Source organism: Heliconius melpomene, chromosome 15 (assembly GCF_056956725.1).
Source record: "Heliconius melpomene rosina isolate 202511_hmr_F chromosome 15, ASM5695672v1, whole genome shotgun sequence".
Lineage (NCBI taxonomy): Eukaryota > Metazoa > Arthropoda > Insecta > Lepidoptera > Nymphalidae > Heliconius > Heliconius melpomene.
This window is the reverse complement of record NC_140403.1, coordinates 10325128-10343142: the sequence shown is the minus strand read 5'-3', so window position 1 is coordinate 10343142 and position 18015 is coordinate 10325128. Positions and strand designations below refer to the sequence as shown.

The window sequence follows — 18015 nt, the reverse complement described above, 5'->3', positions numbered from 1 at the left end:
TAAAGATTTTGTAATTTTGAAGTCGGTGTCAAACTAATGCTACAACACCCTTACTACAATATCTAATTACTAAGCCTGTTTGTTTTACTTGACACCGACTTCAAAATTATAAAATCTTTGTAAAATTATTTTTCACTTTTTAGTTCGTTGTTAGAAGTCGGTTTTTCTTTTTGTTAAAAATTAATTTATGTACCATTTTTAATACATTTTGTTGTGACTTGCGAGCGAATGTAATAAAGTAATGAAAATAAACCAGACAAACTTTCCCGGCACTCTATCGAGCATCAACAACGTGAATATACTTAACATTTATGTTGTTATAGTTGTTTTAGTTACTTTATGATAGTTATAACTTTGCACTCCACAGCGTAGGATCGTAAATGTAATAAGAAAAGAAAATCGGGTCTTGTCTTTAATTAATAAGATAAGCTTTTAATATTATATAAATTGTGTATAATGAGGGTATGAGTTGATAGTTTAGATTTAAAAGAAAAATTCTATTTTCTCCTTTTTAGAGAATTTAATTAAAAGCTTTTTCCAAAAAAGATTGTTTTGCTTTTAATTTATTTGAAAATATCTCGCAGAGAATCACTCATATTCTTCGGATATTTTATCAAAATGGTTTCCACATACATAACGTCTTCATCGTTGGTATTTGATTTGATTTTAGTCAGGGTATAATAGATTAATAAAATTAAAAAAAAATTTTTTACAACTCAATATTTATATTTTCTAAGCTTTACTCGAATTTAATATTCTCATAGCTTCTCTGTAGCCCGTGTCACTTGCTCCGTGAACTGTTGCAAAGTGTATCACATCCGTCGCTTCTCCAGCAAATAGAACTTTGGGATTCCCCTTAGCGTCTACAAGGGGTTTTCCGAGTACAGCTCTCGCGTCCGGATACTCGTGTACAATTAAACCATCAAAAGTATACGTTCCACGAGTAAATGGATTCGAGTACCATGTGGATCTGAAAATGTTATATTACAATTTAAAAACAAAAATAAAAAAGTCCGTCGTGGCGCAGCGGCACAAGGGTGTGACTGCAACGCGACGGTTGTGGGTTCGATCCCCACTCGAGGAAGTGAAATATTTATTTACGTTTATATTTCCATTGCTTCGCTTTAGTGTCGAGGCAAAGCTTTTCACGACTAAAAATTAACAAAGATACCAAATAGTGTACTTATTTCATGAGCACAGTTTAATAATAGTAATATTTGCCTACCGTATCATCCCAGTTGGCTCTGGTATGATCATATCTTTGCCCAAAAATTGATGCAAAAGTTCCATAGATTTATTCTTAACAACGTCTTCTGGTAATGATTCTACCTGTAATGGATATGCCATTTCTTATGTAGGATTAATTTTTGTTTTGTTTTTACACAGAACAGTCTTATTTTGTCTATATCCTTATCTTTTATAGTATTTTTTGTGATTTAAATTTTACTGTAACAATATAATATTAATTTTATATAAAAATATAAGATTTGGGATAATAAAATATTTAAAATTTGCATTTTCCCCTTCTGGTAATGGAAGTGTTTTAATATGATTATGTACTATGACTGTCACACAATTCTTATTCTATCTTAGGAAAATATATATATATATATATATATATTGAAATAGTGCTTAAGCACTATACGCGGTCTATAGTGCTCAAAGAATAAAACTAACGAATTTAGTATTTTCCCCACAAGTCCACAGCGTCACCGTATTGGAGGAACCGGCTGGAGTTGTTATATCTCGTATTTTCGTCACCCAGGTGTCATTGCCAAATTTTTCCTTATCACCAGGTAAATAGAACAACTTGTAACTCTCTTCACGCACCCATCTTTCTGGGAATGATAATATAATTTTTCCTATAAGTCCAAAATTCACTTTGTCTATGGCTTGTATTTTTTCCTGTGGCAGCGATGGTGAAAACAGTGAAGCGTATCTGAAAATGTTATTATTATAATCAATTTAATTTTTATTAATATATTTATTATTTTTTGTTTTCTTGCACCTATTTTTACATGTACAGATACGTCGGCCACATAGAATGTGTCATGTGTCATATATATTATATATAAATTGCACTATGTTATTTCCATTTAACCGAGGAGTAAAAGCTATATGTTTTTCGTCACTATACACGGGTCCCCACCCGTGGTAGAAACTTAGCATTAAGACAATCCATTCCCATTAGGACACTTCCGTTCCCACTTTGCGCTGAATTCTGAAATCATTGCGTTTTGTAGCGGTGGTTGATGACGTATAATATTCAGTCACATATTGAAACCCAATCTCAAACTTTTCATGAACAGATCTAAAATATTATGAATATTTTATGAATAAAAAAGTACCATACAAATTTATTTTCTGATTTAATTTTATGTATTCGCTGATTTTAATTAACAAGTAGGTTCTTATAAAGAAATATAGAAAAAGGTATATTACCAAGTCACCAACCTTTCTTTCAATAATCCAAGAGAAACGGTAACAATAACGTTATCAGCTGTATACACGTCGCCATCTTTACATATAACCTCTACACTTCCGGTAGAGTTCCGCGGCCATTTTATCTCAATTACCTCTTTGTGTAGTTTTATATCTAAATTTGGGTAACCAGGGCCGTTGTTGTATGTATTCTGTGTGAGGGGAAATAAAATTATTTATTACAATAAATAGGTAACGTATTTTTCGTTTTTCTAGAATAAAGACTACTACTAGTAGCAAAGGCTAGTCTTCACAAGTATCCTTGTTTTATATATATATTGTATTTCATAAAATAATCAGCAAAAAATATATCTTTTTGCTTCCCAATTTTCTATGCAATAAAAATAAAAATAAAATTAGTGTCCCACACGCGGCTTCGCCTGTTTAACCCATTTAGACCCATACTCAAACTAGCAGTAAATAAAAGGTTTTATAGGTATTAATTGATAGATATCGATGTAAGAAAATAAAAAACGTAAAAAAAATAATATATTTTTATATTATTTTTTATTTAAATATAAGAAAGGCCGTCCTTAAAGGGGGCCAATGGGCACATGTAGTATGTAAATTTTTAAAACTATTTTTGCGACACGAAATGTTTTATAACACTTTTTACACTATCAACGCGTTTTTTTTATGGCACATTGCACGTCTCAGTTGCTAACAAAATTTTTTGGAGTAGTGGTCTACCCCGTGGTGCTGCAGACTTGGTACTGCAGAAGCTGCTGGTCACATAAATACGTTAAAGTTTTCGTCTCTTAAATCGTGACGAGCGATGTAACGAAAAAATCAAGCTAATCTATTCTGTTTATATTGGTTAGCAAGTGCAGGTGCCGTGAATTTGCAACAGCAAGATCCTATGTATGTGTGGATAAAACCCACCACCATTTTTTGCCGTACAGCATTGCTATATAGGTAAAAAGATTGATCAGCCTGATCAACCCTGCCCATACCACACAGTAAACCTTCGCACTAATAAAATTTGGTTAACTTGGTAAAAGCAGTAATCATAATCGGCTCGGTTTTTCGTTTCATATCCTTTACTGCTGAGTTTCATCTTTTAACAATTCTTAAATTTCTCAAGACGACCTTGTATATTAGTCGTAGTTGGATCACTTTTACACCAACGGGGTTGCTCAAGATTACAGTTCCTCTACGTCTCTTAGCAAAAAGTTGATAATTGCTACTGTCTCAATTTTAGTAAGCAGGCAGATTAGCAGTGCTTCTTATATTGATATCATCTCCTTCTTCGTCGATTACCACACCTGATTCTAGAGGCAGCGCAACTATATATACCTCTCCGAAGTCTTTTTCTTCAATAATTACAACTGCAATTGCTTCTTGGAGACCCTTATATTTATTGCGACCGCTAAATATTCTAAGAGTCATTATGAATTTTGGATGGACATGCGTATAAAAGCATAAAAATTTACCTCTGATGTGCCCATTGGCCCCAATTGGGGACAGCATCGTACAAGTTGAATTTGTCCTATTACGACTCTTCTTTTCTAATCAAATGTAATTATATTACATAGAATACTAAGTACTTAAGTATGTTTTGTACCAAAACAAATGTATTTAGAAGAAAATTTTAAAAATAAAAATACTTACATTTTGCCTTCACAGATTTCGTGAAACAGCTTTACAAAAGGCACGAAATGAACGATTGTAAAAAATTTTTAATTGGATTTTACGGCTACAACATAAGGATATACTACTTATCTTTATTCTATTAATTCTATTATCTACTAATTCTAGACATAAACTGCATAAAAATAAAAATATAAAAAATCAAGGGTACTATTGTAGGTGTACCCATTTGGGCACAGCGGGTCTATATGGGTTAATTTTATCGTTATAAACAAATTATACAAAATTGTTGCAATTAGATGACAGTTGTGGCACAGAGGCACAAAATTCGGCGGAAAGTGGGGAACGGAATATCTTAACACACGGACAGAGCAGGGTAAACAAAGGGAACCTCCCTTTGTTTACCCTGCTCTGTCCGTGAAGCTGATTTTATTGTAATTATTGTAAAGTTTTTAAGTAATCTAAATCGATTCAGTAGATTTTGCGTCATAATGGAACAAAATCGGAAATTGAAATTTGAGGAGTCCGGGAAAAGATATTTCTAAATAAAGCAGTAAATAACATGTTCGATTTTAGATGCTAAATTGTACGCAACTGGGAGCACAATAGAGAGTTGAACTCGCACCTTGTAGCGTTTACAGTCACACTCTTGTGCTTGCGCTACAACTGACTTCAAATATATTATATGTCCAACGAAATAGATTTAACACACCTTTCACTTTTTAACAAACAATCATCTCTCTCACATTTAATTTTACAGTGTCAGACCATTTAGTGCTTCCCTAGCTGATATTTGAGAGCGAGTCCAATAGTGAATGCTGCGTGACCTTGCTGCTACAAACTACATAATAAGTAGCTTTTATGCTGTTTTTACGTATTTCTTCCTTTGATAGGATTGCTTCCTTTTTACTATTTCTGCTATTGAGACTATTTTCGTGAGATTAAATTATTAAGCTAATAAAAAAAATATTTTAAGCAGGGTCTGATAATAGAACTGGAAAGTAATATAATTTAATCGAATTTGTGCTTTTATGATTCATCTTAGCAAATACTTTGGCGCTAGATCATAACCAAGGTCTGGTGACGGAGCTGGAAAATGTCCTGAAGAATTCGGTAACTAACCGACATAATTCCTTTGAATTTCGGCTTGTATCAATCATCTTAACTTTGGTACTAGATGGGAGAGTGGTAAAAAAACTTAAAGGAAAATACCAGATAGGTTTGATTACGGGGTAAGTTTTATACAAAATTCAGCAAAATCGATGCATTATTATTACATATTGACTCAGAAGCTTGATTTATTGTATCCCCTTAGACCTGATATGTTATAACTGTGTGTTATAACTGTGTAACTTGTACAAGCGTTTTTCAGGTAATATTTCATTTGTCTCTATACTTACCTTCTTTTACCAAATAAAGATTATTATTATTATATAAATAATCGATAATTCAATACTAAACTCACCAATAAAATATCAAAGAAGGTCTTGTAACCATTTCGATGCCATGTTGTGGCTAGATTCCCATCAATTTCTCTAAAATGCGATTGTGCACTTATATCATTCCAATCGTTGGACGCGATATCATTACTTATAAACTTATTTAACAGTTCCAACGTTTCATTCAGAAACGCCTCATCGTTCTGTACTTCCGCATGATTGTCTTTAATATGGTTGAGTAGGCTAAAATATACATAAAGAAAAACAAATGAATTAAAAACAAAACAAACGATTCTATAAAAAGTAGCAATGATGCCATGAAGACAAATTCAATAACATATTTTTCATCATAATCAGTTCACTGGCTTAAGGAGGTACAAGGGAACGAAGAAACGGATATAAAAACATACGCGCTTAAAACATAGCATTATAAATATGAACGTAGCTTAAGAAAACAATAATATAACATTTAACATGTGATAAATATAACAAACAATAATATAACAATAATGCCATTTTTATTTTTTTTGTTTGGTGATTGATACCTTAGGGTCCGATTTTCAGTATAATTTCGTAAAAAAATAAACAATCGAAAATTACTTAAAATTACGACAACTATTGGATGGAAATGAATAAATTTTGGTATAGTTATAGTCCAAAGCCAAAATAGAAACTTATAGGACAGTTTTCATCATCCTATATCTTATAAAACAAAGTCGCTTTTCGTGTCTGTCTGAACTTTCTAACTCTTCTTCTTCTAAACCACCCAACGGATTTTTATGCGGTTTTCACCATTAGGTCGAGTATTTCTCAGGGAAGGTTTATATATAGTTTATTATTTGTACATTCTTATGTAAATTAACATAAATACGATAAATGTGTCTAAAGTCCTAACCGTTGAGACACTTTCGCGCATGCGCTGCTTTAATGATAAGTACTACATGAAAAAAATGTACTGGAGTATTGTTCCTCTTAATAAGCTCTACAAAAAAGTCCGCGAGAGCATATTTTTATCTTTTAAGGATAACGTGTAGTGATCATATTTCTGTCTAAAAATAGTAATTTCAATATATTTTTTATTGTGAGGGATATTTTTCCATAATGGTATTAATCCTTATCCTTTAAAATACTTTATTAATTTTCAACGTTAAACGAAGATAAAATTTGCTTTTTGAACTATTTCGAAATTGCGAATAGTTTTAGAGAAAAACGCATTTAATTGTTGACACATTACGCCGTTGACTCATCGGCTGTGCCGACTCAAGTTTTACTTATCCCTTACTCTCAGCATATACATATGTATGTTAGTTACGTTGGCCATTTAATGTAGATGAACTGTCTTTTACTGTTTTTTCATTTTAATAAGTACTTTAGAAGTTGTTAAAATACTAAAAAATCCTTGCTGCGAAACGCGCCTCGCGACGTTTTGCTTATTTATACACAAGCGCGTGATGAGCAGTCATCGGTGGTTCAGTGGTAGAATGCTCGCCTGCCACGCGGGCAGCCCGGGTTCGATTCCCGGCCAATGCATTCTATTTAATTTTCCTCACAGGCAGCCACGTAGTGCCTACCCAACCGGTGTCGCTGTTTTAACAGCATTAACCACAAGCTCGAAAAAAACCCGCCTGCCTCTATAGCAAAGAAGATTTAGATGCGTTTCACATATTGAATAATTTCAGTTAAATGTATTATTTCAGCGCGATATTGGTTTCATATTTTTTGTATTAGTTATTAGTAGGTAGGTTTTTGTTTATAATTTCTTCCGTTTAAAAATAGTCAATTAACTATCTAAAAATAGTCATTTAAATATATAATAATAAGTACTTGAAAAGATTAGTAGCACAGATTTAAAATTACAGTACTAAAAAATCCTTGCTGATTAACGGTTCGCCGCCCGCCACGCGTCCGTCGTGCCCCGCAACATTTTGCTTATAATAGTGGATCCGCCGCACCCGCCTGGCTTCTTTCCCCCGGGCATGGAAGGAAGGCCTGCTCATTATGCTGTTGAGGGATATCGATCTATAATCCTTCTTAGTACGGTCGCCAAGTTGTTCGAGAAGTTACTCCTCTCACTTCTTCAGTCACACATCCACCCACAAAGCGAGCAGTTTGGCGAGCGGGTATACTACTCTGGGTAAACTACGCAACAGTGATCAACCGAGAGAGAGTATGAGTGTGCAATAGCAGTCTTCCTTGACGTAGCACGCGTATTCTACCGCGTCTGGCACCCGGGCTTACTTCATAAAGTGCTCAGAGCGGGCACCCCCCAGCACGTCGCGCATGTCTTTGCCGCTCTGCTTTATAAGTGACAGGACATTTTGCGTGAGAGTTGAGAGTGCTAGCAGCGACCCGATCACTGCCGTTGTCCCAGTCAGAATTTTGTCACCTGCTCTCTACGCACTATACATTGATGACATCACAATGCCCTAGCGAGTATTACTCAACGAGGAATCCTGTAGGTCGTACGGAACCTCACCCTCCGACGAGTGACGCAGGCACCATACTACGTGAACACCACGCGCCACTCACCGCAACCTAAAAATAGAAACCCTAGAGGTACACATTGGTCGCTTCGCGTCCAACGTATTCCGTTGCGCCGGTGTATCGGGTCACCTGCACCTAAGAAGCAGCACTCCGCATACCCGGCCGCCCGAGGTCAGACGTCTTCTTCCGAGGAACTTTCTATCCTCCTCCAAATCCAACTCATGAGCAGTCATCTTGGTCGTTTAATCTAGGCCTTCCTCAAGAAACCGAGTGTTCAATTCCAATCCCCTCCCCTTCCATGTGTCTGCTCTAAAGCAGGTTTTCGCCTGGGACCACGGTCGGACCAATGCTCAGATGTCGTTCTGAGCTACTACGGAGATGGCCGAGAGAATGCTTCAATTCTGCGCTTGGCAAAGTAAATTTAGAAGTGATTGCACGTATTTTGGAGTTATCCAATAATTATAATGTATTTCCACGCGACATAGTTGGTTACATCTTTCGTTTAAGTATTTTTGGGTAAGAGAATAGTAGGTAGTCTGTTGTTTATAATTTCTTTCGTTTAAGTTTTCTGTTATTTATGTTATTTATTTATGTTTATTTTAAAACAATTGGAAATACGAAAATGCGGGTTGCATTAGGGTTTAATTAATTTTCACATTATCTTAGGTGCTTTTCAAACATACATTATATGAATAATTCAGTAGTTAAGGCGGGCGAAGCCGCAAGAGGGTCGCTAGTGGAGTATAAAGAAATTTGGTAAGGAAAAATAAAAATCTGACACAATCAAATTACGCCGATTACTCGGAAGTGAAGCTAAATCATAAAATTTCTAATAAATCACTTATCTTACTATTTTATTTAACCATAATTACAAGGGAACGAGGGAACCTAGTGTTAAGACACTCCGTTGCCCATTTCCTAGTTAGTTAGTTCCTAGTAAATATTTTATTGATTGAAGAATTCCTTGCAGGTCCCGACTGTTAATCCTAATAAACTATTTACTATTACACCCGCATGCTTGTGCACCTGACCTCTTTCTATCAAATCTTAAATCTGTAAATAATCTGTTAAAACTTACCTTCTAGTTATATAATTCCCCAAAGCTTCAGGTTTTTCCGCTGGAACATTTTCAATAGAACCGGAATATTCAAACAAGTCAGATATCAAACTGGTGTTCCCTGGAGTGCCGTCGGAGTTGTACACTACGAACCTCTGAGTCTGTGATGATAGTGATATATTGTGAGTAACCGCACTCTCGTATATTCTGCTGTAGTTCGTGCCGTGGATCCTAAAATTGGTTGCGTTTATTAACTTTGGTGGATACGATTCCCACTTGAAGGAAGTAATTATATTAATTTTCTCGCCATCATAATGGGCACAGAGTTAAATTCTGCAATACGCCCAAAAAAAGTGCCTTTACACTAGGCACCCTCTACCTCCTCCATAGATTTAAGGCAAAAAAAAAAAAAAACAAGTCAACTTACCATTCCGCACCTTCTTCTACTACACCATCTCCAAATGGAACAGTTTTCACTCGACCACCGATTCTGTCCTGAGCTTCTAAAACCAAGACTCTCTTCCCAGTTTTAGCTAGAGTAGACGCCGCAGTCGCACCTGCTGCCCCAAGACCCACTACTATCGTATCATACGATGTAGGTACGGGCGAACTGTTGGAAAAATTAGAAAAAGTATTTTCATTTTCTTTCTGTTTTGGTAAAAAAAACACAGAAAGAAAATAGGTAATGTATGGTAAATGGGTTGGTTCGTGGGAAATGGAATATCTTATCACTGGGTTAGATGCTTACCTTGTAATATATGGGGAAGGGAGTAAAACTAAACTGGCAAAAAGTGTATAAACTGTCACAACACTTGATAATAATGTTTAACATTTTTAAAGTGTTATTCTTAATAAGTACTTGACAATTACATACGAGTATAGCTTATGTGAAGTCAGTCAAGTGCGGGTCGAATTCACGCACGAAACGTAATAAATAGGCAGCAGCGGGCTCATGGTAGCGCCCTTAAATATTTATTGTATTGTAATTTAATTATTTATTTTTAATATAAATAACTAAATATTCTGTGAATATTTCAAGCGTTGCGGTTATTAATATTGAGCGAAAAAAGCAAAAAAATCATGTTTATCATGTTATAATAGAAGCACCCTTAAATATATATTTATGTTGTTTAGTATTTTTTGTTATATCATCTATAAAAAATTTCAACTGTCTAACTAATATGATTCAAGAGATATAGTCTAGTGACAGACAGACGTATAGCGGAATCTTAATAAAAGGCAAGGTCCCGCCTTTTCCACCTTTTTGTCCACAAAAACAAAAAACAACTAGATAAAGAATTTATTGGCATTGAATTCAATGTATCTGTTATCATATTACATAATATTAGAGACCTTTTAATGTTTATCAGTGACCTATGAACTGCAGATTTGTATATATTAGTGAGTATCATTTGAAGATAAAAAATAATACATAATATTTTATAACTGATCCAGAACCTTTGGCATTGATAATTACCATAACAATTATAATTGTTTTGCCTAACAAATATTTTTATAACTTTAAAAATACAGATTTATGCTTTTCCCCACAGCGTAGGCAAAGTGTATATGACATACGTTCGTCGTTCCTCAATTTCCGCCCAATTTTCAAAACATTATCGTGTTGTATTGCGGAGTTCAACGTCGCATTTTGTCTACTAAAAAGGGGAAATGAAAATATTTCTATCGAATAGGAACCACCACAAGAGGTAACCAGATTTATATAGAATAAATATAAGTTAAAATTCTTAATTTTGTTAATTTAATAATTAAAAATTGATAATAAATTATTTTTATTATTTCCCCCTTAAATTATTTCATAATATAAGTATATATTCATTTACTATTCAAGAAATTAAGTATAAAAAATTAAAGTGTATTAAAAAGATTTTTTCTTGATTTGTGGCCCTATAGTAGCGAATTGTGATAGATATACAACTGAAGCTAAAAAAATATTGGATGATGATCACATATAGCATAAGCAGAAGAAAAACATAATTAATATTAATCAAAAATTAAATAGTAAAAAAAATTACATACGCATATATAGAGGCGAGAAGACACAGCAAAGAAATCTGTAGTATCGCTCCCATGGTCACCAGTGTACTGAATGTATCATAACATACAATAAAAAATATGACAAAATTAGACATATCATATGATAGAGTAGGTGCCTGATGTTGAGGCCGGGCGTAGCACAAAGTGTGACTGTAAGACAAACTGGTTGTGGGTTCGATCCCCGCTCGAAAAAATGAAGTATTTATTTAAATGTATATTCTCATTTCTTTGCTCTAATATCGAGGCAAAGCGTGGCGACGAGTTCCGCCACTCAACATGTAATGCCTCCAGCGGAACCTAGTGTGAAGACACTGCGTGCCCCACTTTCTATCGATTTTTTCAAGGCATAACGTATTAAGTGGTGGCCTTGGTGCCAGAGGAGAGAAATGAAGCTATTATTAAATAACAATTCATTCCTCCGAGTGGGGACCAAACTCATAACGTCGCGTTATAGTCACACCTTTTTTTTATTTATACTCGTAGATACCAATAGTTATTACAACACATGTGAAGAAAGTATATATTAGGTAATATATATTACAATTATTATACCTTTTGAAAAACTACCAACATTGTTATAGGGGCGGTGGGCGGCCACTTAAACTATGCGTACATTTATTAAATATGTTAAATGAATCTACGAAGATATCGATATAAGTGAATATATTCTAAGATCGTGTGATATTGTACTCTTCGCAGATGATACCTCTTTACTAGTTAAGGTGGTCAGGAATAAAACAAATTATGACGAAGTGAATTGTCGCCTATTCTTCACTGGTTTGAAATTTATAATCTGATGTTAAATGCCAAAAAAACTAAATGTGTTGAATTTGCTTTACCATTTGGTAAAGCAAATATTATAAATAAATTAAAAAATTTATAAATAATATATTTATATAATATATATAAATAATATATAAAATAATAATAATTTTAGTTTAGTAATTAAAGAAGAAACCCTCAGTATGTCAGAATCAGCTATTAAAATTATTAAGTAGTATATAATACTAGCGGACGCACGCAGCTTCGCTTGCGTATTTAGGGGTGAATTCTAATAACCCATGAAACATGTATTCGATGAAATATTTTTAAGAGTCTAAATTTCAAATTTTATAAAAATCGGTGGCGATTTAAAGATTTTTCCATACAAACTTTCAACCCCTTATTTGCACCCTTAAGGGGAGAATTCTAGAAAACGATGAAACACGTGTTCAATTAAATACTTTTAAAAATCAAAATTTCAAATTTTATAAAAATCGGTGCCGATTTAAATTTTTTCTATACAAACTTTCAACCCCTATTTTACTCCTTTAGAGTTAAAATTTTTCAAAATCCCTTCTTAGTGGATGTCCAGAATACGAAAGTAAACATCTGTCCAAATTCCACGTTTCTACCATCAGCGGATACGGCTGTGCGTGCGTCTTACCTCACTCAGTGAGGACAAGTCCTTTTATATATATAGATTAGTCTTAGGTATAACCTATAGATTCCAAACTCAAGTTTAACACTCATATGGAACCACTTGCGGATAAACTCAGACATCCGACAAAATATAGTGTCATAGTAAAAATAGTGATAAACATACGAGGGTCGAGAAATAAAGATAAGTTTTCGCCTCCAAATGTTTGAGTGTACCATACCATAATTTTTTGCCACTACCATAATTTTAAGTATATGTAAAAAATTTACTAACAGGTATGGAAAATATGGAATATCTATTAAATGTCATGCAGAATAGCATCCAGTCAACGTAATAATTAAATTATGAGTACCACAGGTGACTTTGAAAAAAAACAACTGTTGAGTTTCTTGCCGTCTCTTCCCAGCAGAACTGTCGTCTGAACCGGTGGTAGCGTTTTTGTTCATTCGACGATTCAAAAGTGCAGTGATGAAAAAGATATATAAAACAAAATAGATCATTTGCTAATATAGTATAGTATCTGTAACAAATATATATAATAATAAAACTATAGTATATTGACAAAAAAATATCGAATTTAACCCGAAAATTTATATGTATTGGTTGTTAATTACAGTTTCCTAAGCTACGCCACGACTATATTTGCTTTTACAGGTTGATTAAAAAATAACACGTTTCTGTTACGTCAATAAGTTTCTTTACAAATACTCAATTTTTACCAATATTTATTCGTTGATAAAAGTCACTGGACTATTGAATGTTTACTTGAACTCCACGTGGAGTATACCTACATGGTACATGCACAGCAGTAAGTATATGTAAAGGTGAGATGCAAACAGCTCCCGGCGCTTGCTACCATGTATTATAAAGTAGGGAGATAGAGAGGCGGTGGCCCCATACGAGTACGTGACTCGAATGTTCTGACTTTTATGCGAGAAAAGATTTTGTAACACTATTTGGCTACTAGCCACAGTGACACTAATAGCACTTTGAGTAAACATTATTAGCCTACGCTGTATCATGTAATTTGCAGCATAGGAACCTGGGAACCTACCTTCCGTGAAATCTCGGAGGCATTGCGTGTTGACTGGCGAAACTCAACGCCACGCTTTGCGTCACCAGAGCGAATAACTAACTAACTAAGCGAATACATAAAAAACTTAAAATACAATTAATTAATTCTTGCATAAAATGCCGAACACAAGAAAATGGAAAAATGCCAAACACAATGATTTAACGATTTGTACTTGTGACACAGCCATAAGGAGAGACGGAACACTATTACATTTACGGTCAATATAAAGAAAAGATTATTTGATAATATGAAATTGCTATACCGATTCACAGTAGATACTGCTATGTAAAATTTTTTGCCTGCAACGTTTTCATAGTAGGTCCGTCGTCCAAATTGTAGGAATAAAAGTTTCGCTGCCAGACCTGTAACAAATGTTGAAGGGATTCTGTTTTGGCTCATCAGTTAAGGAATTTTCGCTATTTATTTATATTTTAAATTGGGTTCCTTAATAATTTAAGATTTTTACTTTATAAATTACTGAAGTTTACTTCTATGTTTGATAAATAAAACCGAGTATCTAATTAGTTTCAAGTGAGCTATTATTACGAGTTTAATAACTCTTATTAGATAACTGTGAATCAAATATAGAAAATAAACTACAATATTTTAGTTTGATTTTCGATAATAATCAGAAAAAATGTACAGGACCAATATAAAAGTATCAAGTATTTCTTTTGCGATGTAATCAGTTAACTCAGTTCTCGCCGCAGCAATCAATTTACTAGGGGTTTTATAAGGGCGTCCCACTTCCATTCCGGTTGATTACAATTGTCTCGCTGACCATCAATCCTATTTGTCCGAATATAGCTACTTTCCTGCCGAATTGATGTGTTTCTAGCTCAATTTCATGTTCATTTTACTATCCTAAAATGTACAAAACAATTTCTATTAAAATCCTCCTCCTTAGAATTATATCTTCATGAAAGGGAAAAGCAAATTAAGTTAATCTAACATATCTTGCTGATTAGGAAATAATTTCTGTATATGACATCGCCTTCCGACTCTTATATATTTTCGTTTCTTTTATGTATATTGTATACAAATTTATTTTCGTTTTAAAATATTCACATTTTGCAACTCACTAATAATGGGGTGTCAGTAAGAATGCAATGAATACCAGTAAATTGATGGAAGCGAAAAAAAAATGTTAGATATCAAGTACAAAGTATTTTATGAAAAGAACATCCTTGTAAACGAGTAGGTACGAGTATGTATGTAGTATGAGGACCGAACTTTAATAAATATGTGTACGATCGATTATTTTATGGATTAATCTCCATACCTCCACACTCTTATCAGAATTTCAATTCAATCGTGAATACAAGTGAAATGTAGACACTATCAGCCTGCTTCAATCCTATAGACGGATATTACTGTGGATTGATTTACCCATGACTGGGCACATTCAAGTAGTTATGTATCTTAACACAGCTATATTGTAATAGAAGAGAATTGACTCGAGATAGCGATTAACTTAACATATTCTCCATATAAGTATTATAATGGATAAATTTTATTATAAATGTTATACACATTTCGACACATAACATATAAGAAGTGAAATAATACTTTTGTTTTATATTTCTAATTTACCAAAAACATCAGAAAAGTGTACCTTAAAAACTTGCAATATAATTCCACTCCAGCTTTAAAGCACATGATGCTGAATAAGTCTACAGTTGCACACAATATAAGACTCGTAAAGCTTTTTCTTGTAGGTGCGTAATGACTTAATCGCTTTTAGTTAATAATACCTATACAATAATCTAGTTAATTATACTGATTAGACAATTCTTGCGAATTGTTGAAAATAGCGTTTTTCGTTTTGCAAATAATTTTCACCTCATGGTCCTACACATTTTTCTCATTATAAAATGATCGTATTCGTTATTCACAATGGCTACGAAAATAATATTCACTATCATATTTTTCATTCGTTCGCCTCGTTTAATTTAAATGTTTTACTTAAAAACCAATGCCACCGTATAATTAAACATAATTAAATAAAGCCCAAGCTTTTCAACCATTTCCAACTCTGAAGGTACCTTAACCATCAAAAGCACATTCCTGATAAATATATATTTATAAATAAAAAAAAAATGTTGAAAAAAGTTTAAAATTTAATTAAAAATTCCTTCTTAATGTCATAATAATTATATAAAATATTTTAAAAGAGCACTTTATATTTTACAGTCATATAATGCGTAATTTCGAATGTAGGTCAAAAAGGAATCTCTGCGCGCCATTTTTGCAACTTTCTTTTTGACGAGTCGAATGTGTTAGTTCTTTCAGACCAATTTTTTTTTGCCTATGTTCTTAATACTTACTTATATTGGGTATAAGGGATTTACTTGAAAACTTTGTTCACGTACGTTTTCGTTAAATGCCTTATATTGATTGCGTAGACGGCACACTGACATGGTAGAGCTAAAATGTTAGCTTGACTTTAGCTAGTACAGCAAGTTTTATAAATGTAAATTTCTTGTATATTCTTTCAATATAATTTTAAATGTAATTCATATATTTTGAACTCAAACTAGATTACGTAGGAGTAAAAAAATATAAAGGGTATTTCAGACCGGGTTCATAGACCCCACATATAAACATGTTAATCTCGAGAAAGAATGGAACAACTTACGAAAGACATTTGTGAACAATTCTATTATCTTTGTTTCGGTGAACGTTTTGAGTCCTGTAATACACAAATACTTTTAGTTTACATACAGAATAGTCCAACTTATTGTATTGGCAGAGATGTTATTTGTACTTATACTTTAAGTAAAAGAAAGTCCACTTGCCACGGACAGACGCTGTACTCTACGTCACGACGGCCTCAATGTACATGTATCGATTGTACTGAAGTATGAACCAGGCTCATTGCTGAAAAATTATAACATTAAAAAAATGATAGAAACCATGAAAACGATAGAAACCACCATTAGGTGCTACCATTTTTACGCAGTTTTACGCAATATACGTAATGTGTGTGATATATTCAATTAAATAAGTAAAGCAAGCGAGCACATTCTCCGTCAATGGGTCTCTCCGACCGAGTTTAAGTAAGTTCGCAGTTAATTTCACAGCAATATAGGGTTGTGTATGAGAAACATTCACATAATTAGTTTTTCATAAGTTTAAGATAATTAATAACTTTCTGACTATAAATAATTATTATAGTTAAAATATGTATTTTTTGTAATGCAATATACCTATTACATATTCAAAATGATTTATACATTTAGGTCAAAAACTAGACCCTCTAAACTTAGCAATTTAAAAAACAGCTGTAGTTTTAGCGTAGCGATTCATATAAACAGTATATAAGTAATAATTATAGTATTAAATTTGCAAAATTTATGAATAAAAAAAAATACTAAAACATAGATTATTTATTGAAAGAGCACCAACCCTACAACGGACTCGCTCGTTAATTAGCAAGGAAATGACGCTGGAGCCAACTCGCTCCTCCGAAGTGGAAACTTTAGTTCTAAGTAAGCGAAAAGTGATAGACCGGAAGAGGTACGAGCGTTATTGTTTGTGGGGAACGAGCGTGGAAGTAGATCGCGACGTTATAGTGTAAAGAAATCAAACACCTCGAGGCTTTTACAGAACTTATATTTCTTCCAGGGCTAAATAACATTAGGCTTCTACAATTTATATCTCAGGACTTTTACAGAACTTATACTTCTTCCAGGGCTAGATACCATTAGGCTTGTACAATGTATATCTTAAATTATAATACAATATTTTATTCTAGAGGACCACTTTCCTCTTCAGCTCCAAATCTAATAATGCGCATCAGAATTTTCAACACATCAAGCGTCGCGCTAGTTCTATGTATAAATTTTCAAATATATCTTTTTATTAAACAAAGAGGTTGATTTACAATTTTCTATAACAAATTATCGTAAATATAAAAACTATTTATATAAAATCATTACAATAGTATGTTTCGATAGTTTTGGGTTTTCAACTATTTTGATTCCATTATAATAACATTTTATTATTATGTAATATTCATGAAACACTATTCAACTTCAAAGGACTAAAATTAGTTTGAAGTTGAAAACTTTCTTTTGCATCTGCAACACAGTACACCACTGTTGAAGTTCTTTAATATTTAATACTAGCGGAAGCGCGCAGCTTCGCCTGCTTATTTGTACCCTTAGAGGTGAATTACAATAAACCATAAAACATGTGTTCAATTAAATATTTTTAAGAGTCTAATTTTTTTAATTTTACAAAAATCGGTGGCGATTTAAAGATTGTCCCATAGAATCTTTCAACCCCTTATTTACATCCTCAGGGGAAGAATTCTAGAAAACTATGAAACTTGTGTTCAATTAAAAACTTTTAAACATTTAAATTTCATTTTTTTTAAAAATCGGTGCCGATTTCATTTTTTTTCCAT

The 18015-nt window shown here is 33.2% G+C and overlaps 1 protein-coding gene across 1 annotated transcript; it reads right to left on the bottom strand.

Moving 5' to 3' along the window:
- Positions 1 to 426: 426 nt before the first annotated feature.
- Positions 427 to 13530, bottom strand: LOC146531679 (spermine oxidase-like). Its single transcript, XM_085198585.1, has 8 exons — positions 13295 to 13530; positions 9479 to 9661; positions 9073 to 9282; positions 5537 to 5753; positions 2455 to 2633; positions 1678 to 1939; positions 1226 to 1329; positions 427 to 970 (listed from the first exon to the last, which is right to left on the bottom strand). The coding sequence occupies exons 1-8, from the start codon at positions 13528 to 13530 to the stop codon at positions 733 to 735; spliced, it is 1629 nt and encodes a 542-aa protein (XP_085054711.1). The 3' UTR covers positions 427 to 732.
- Between the last annotated feature and the right edge of the window lie 4485 nt (positions 13531 to 18015).

Excerpts from the sequence above, each read along its gene's own strand:
- LOC146531679 (XM_085198585.1), bottom strand. The coding sequence starts at position 13,530 with ATGTTTACTCAAAGTGCTATTAGTGTCACTGTGGCTAGTAGCCAAATA. Across the intron at positions 9,662-13,294 it reads ATACTCCACGTGGAGTTCAA|TTCGCCCGTACCTACATCGT; the intron begins GTAAACATTCAA and ends TTTTTCCAACAG. Across the intron at positions 2,634-5,536 it reads CCTTCTTTGATATTTTATTG|AATACATACAACAACGGCCC; the intron begins GTGAGTTTAGTA and ends CCCCTCACACAG.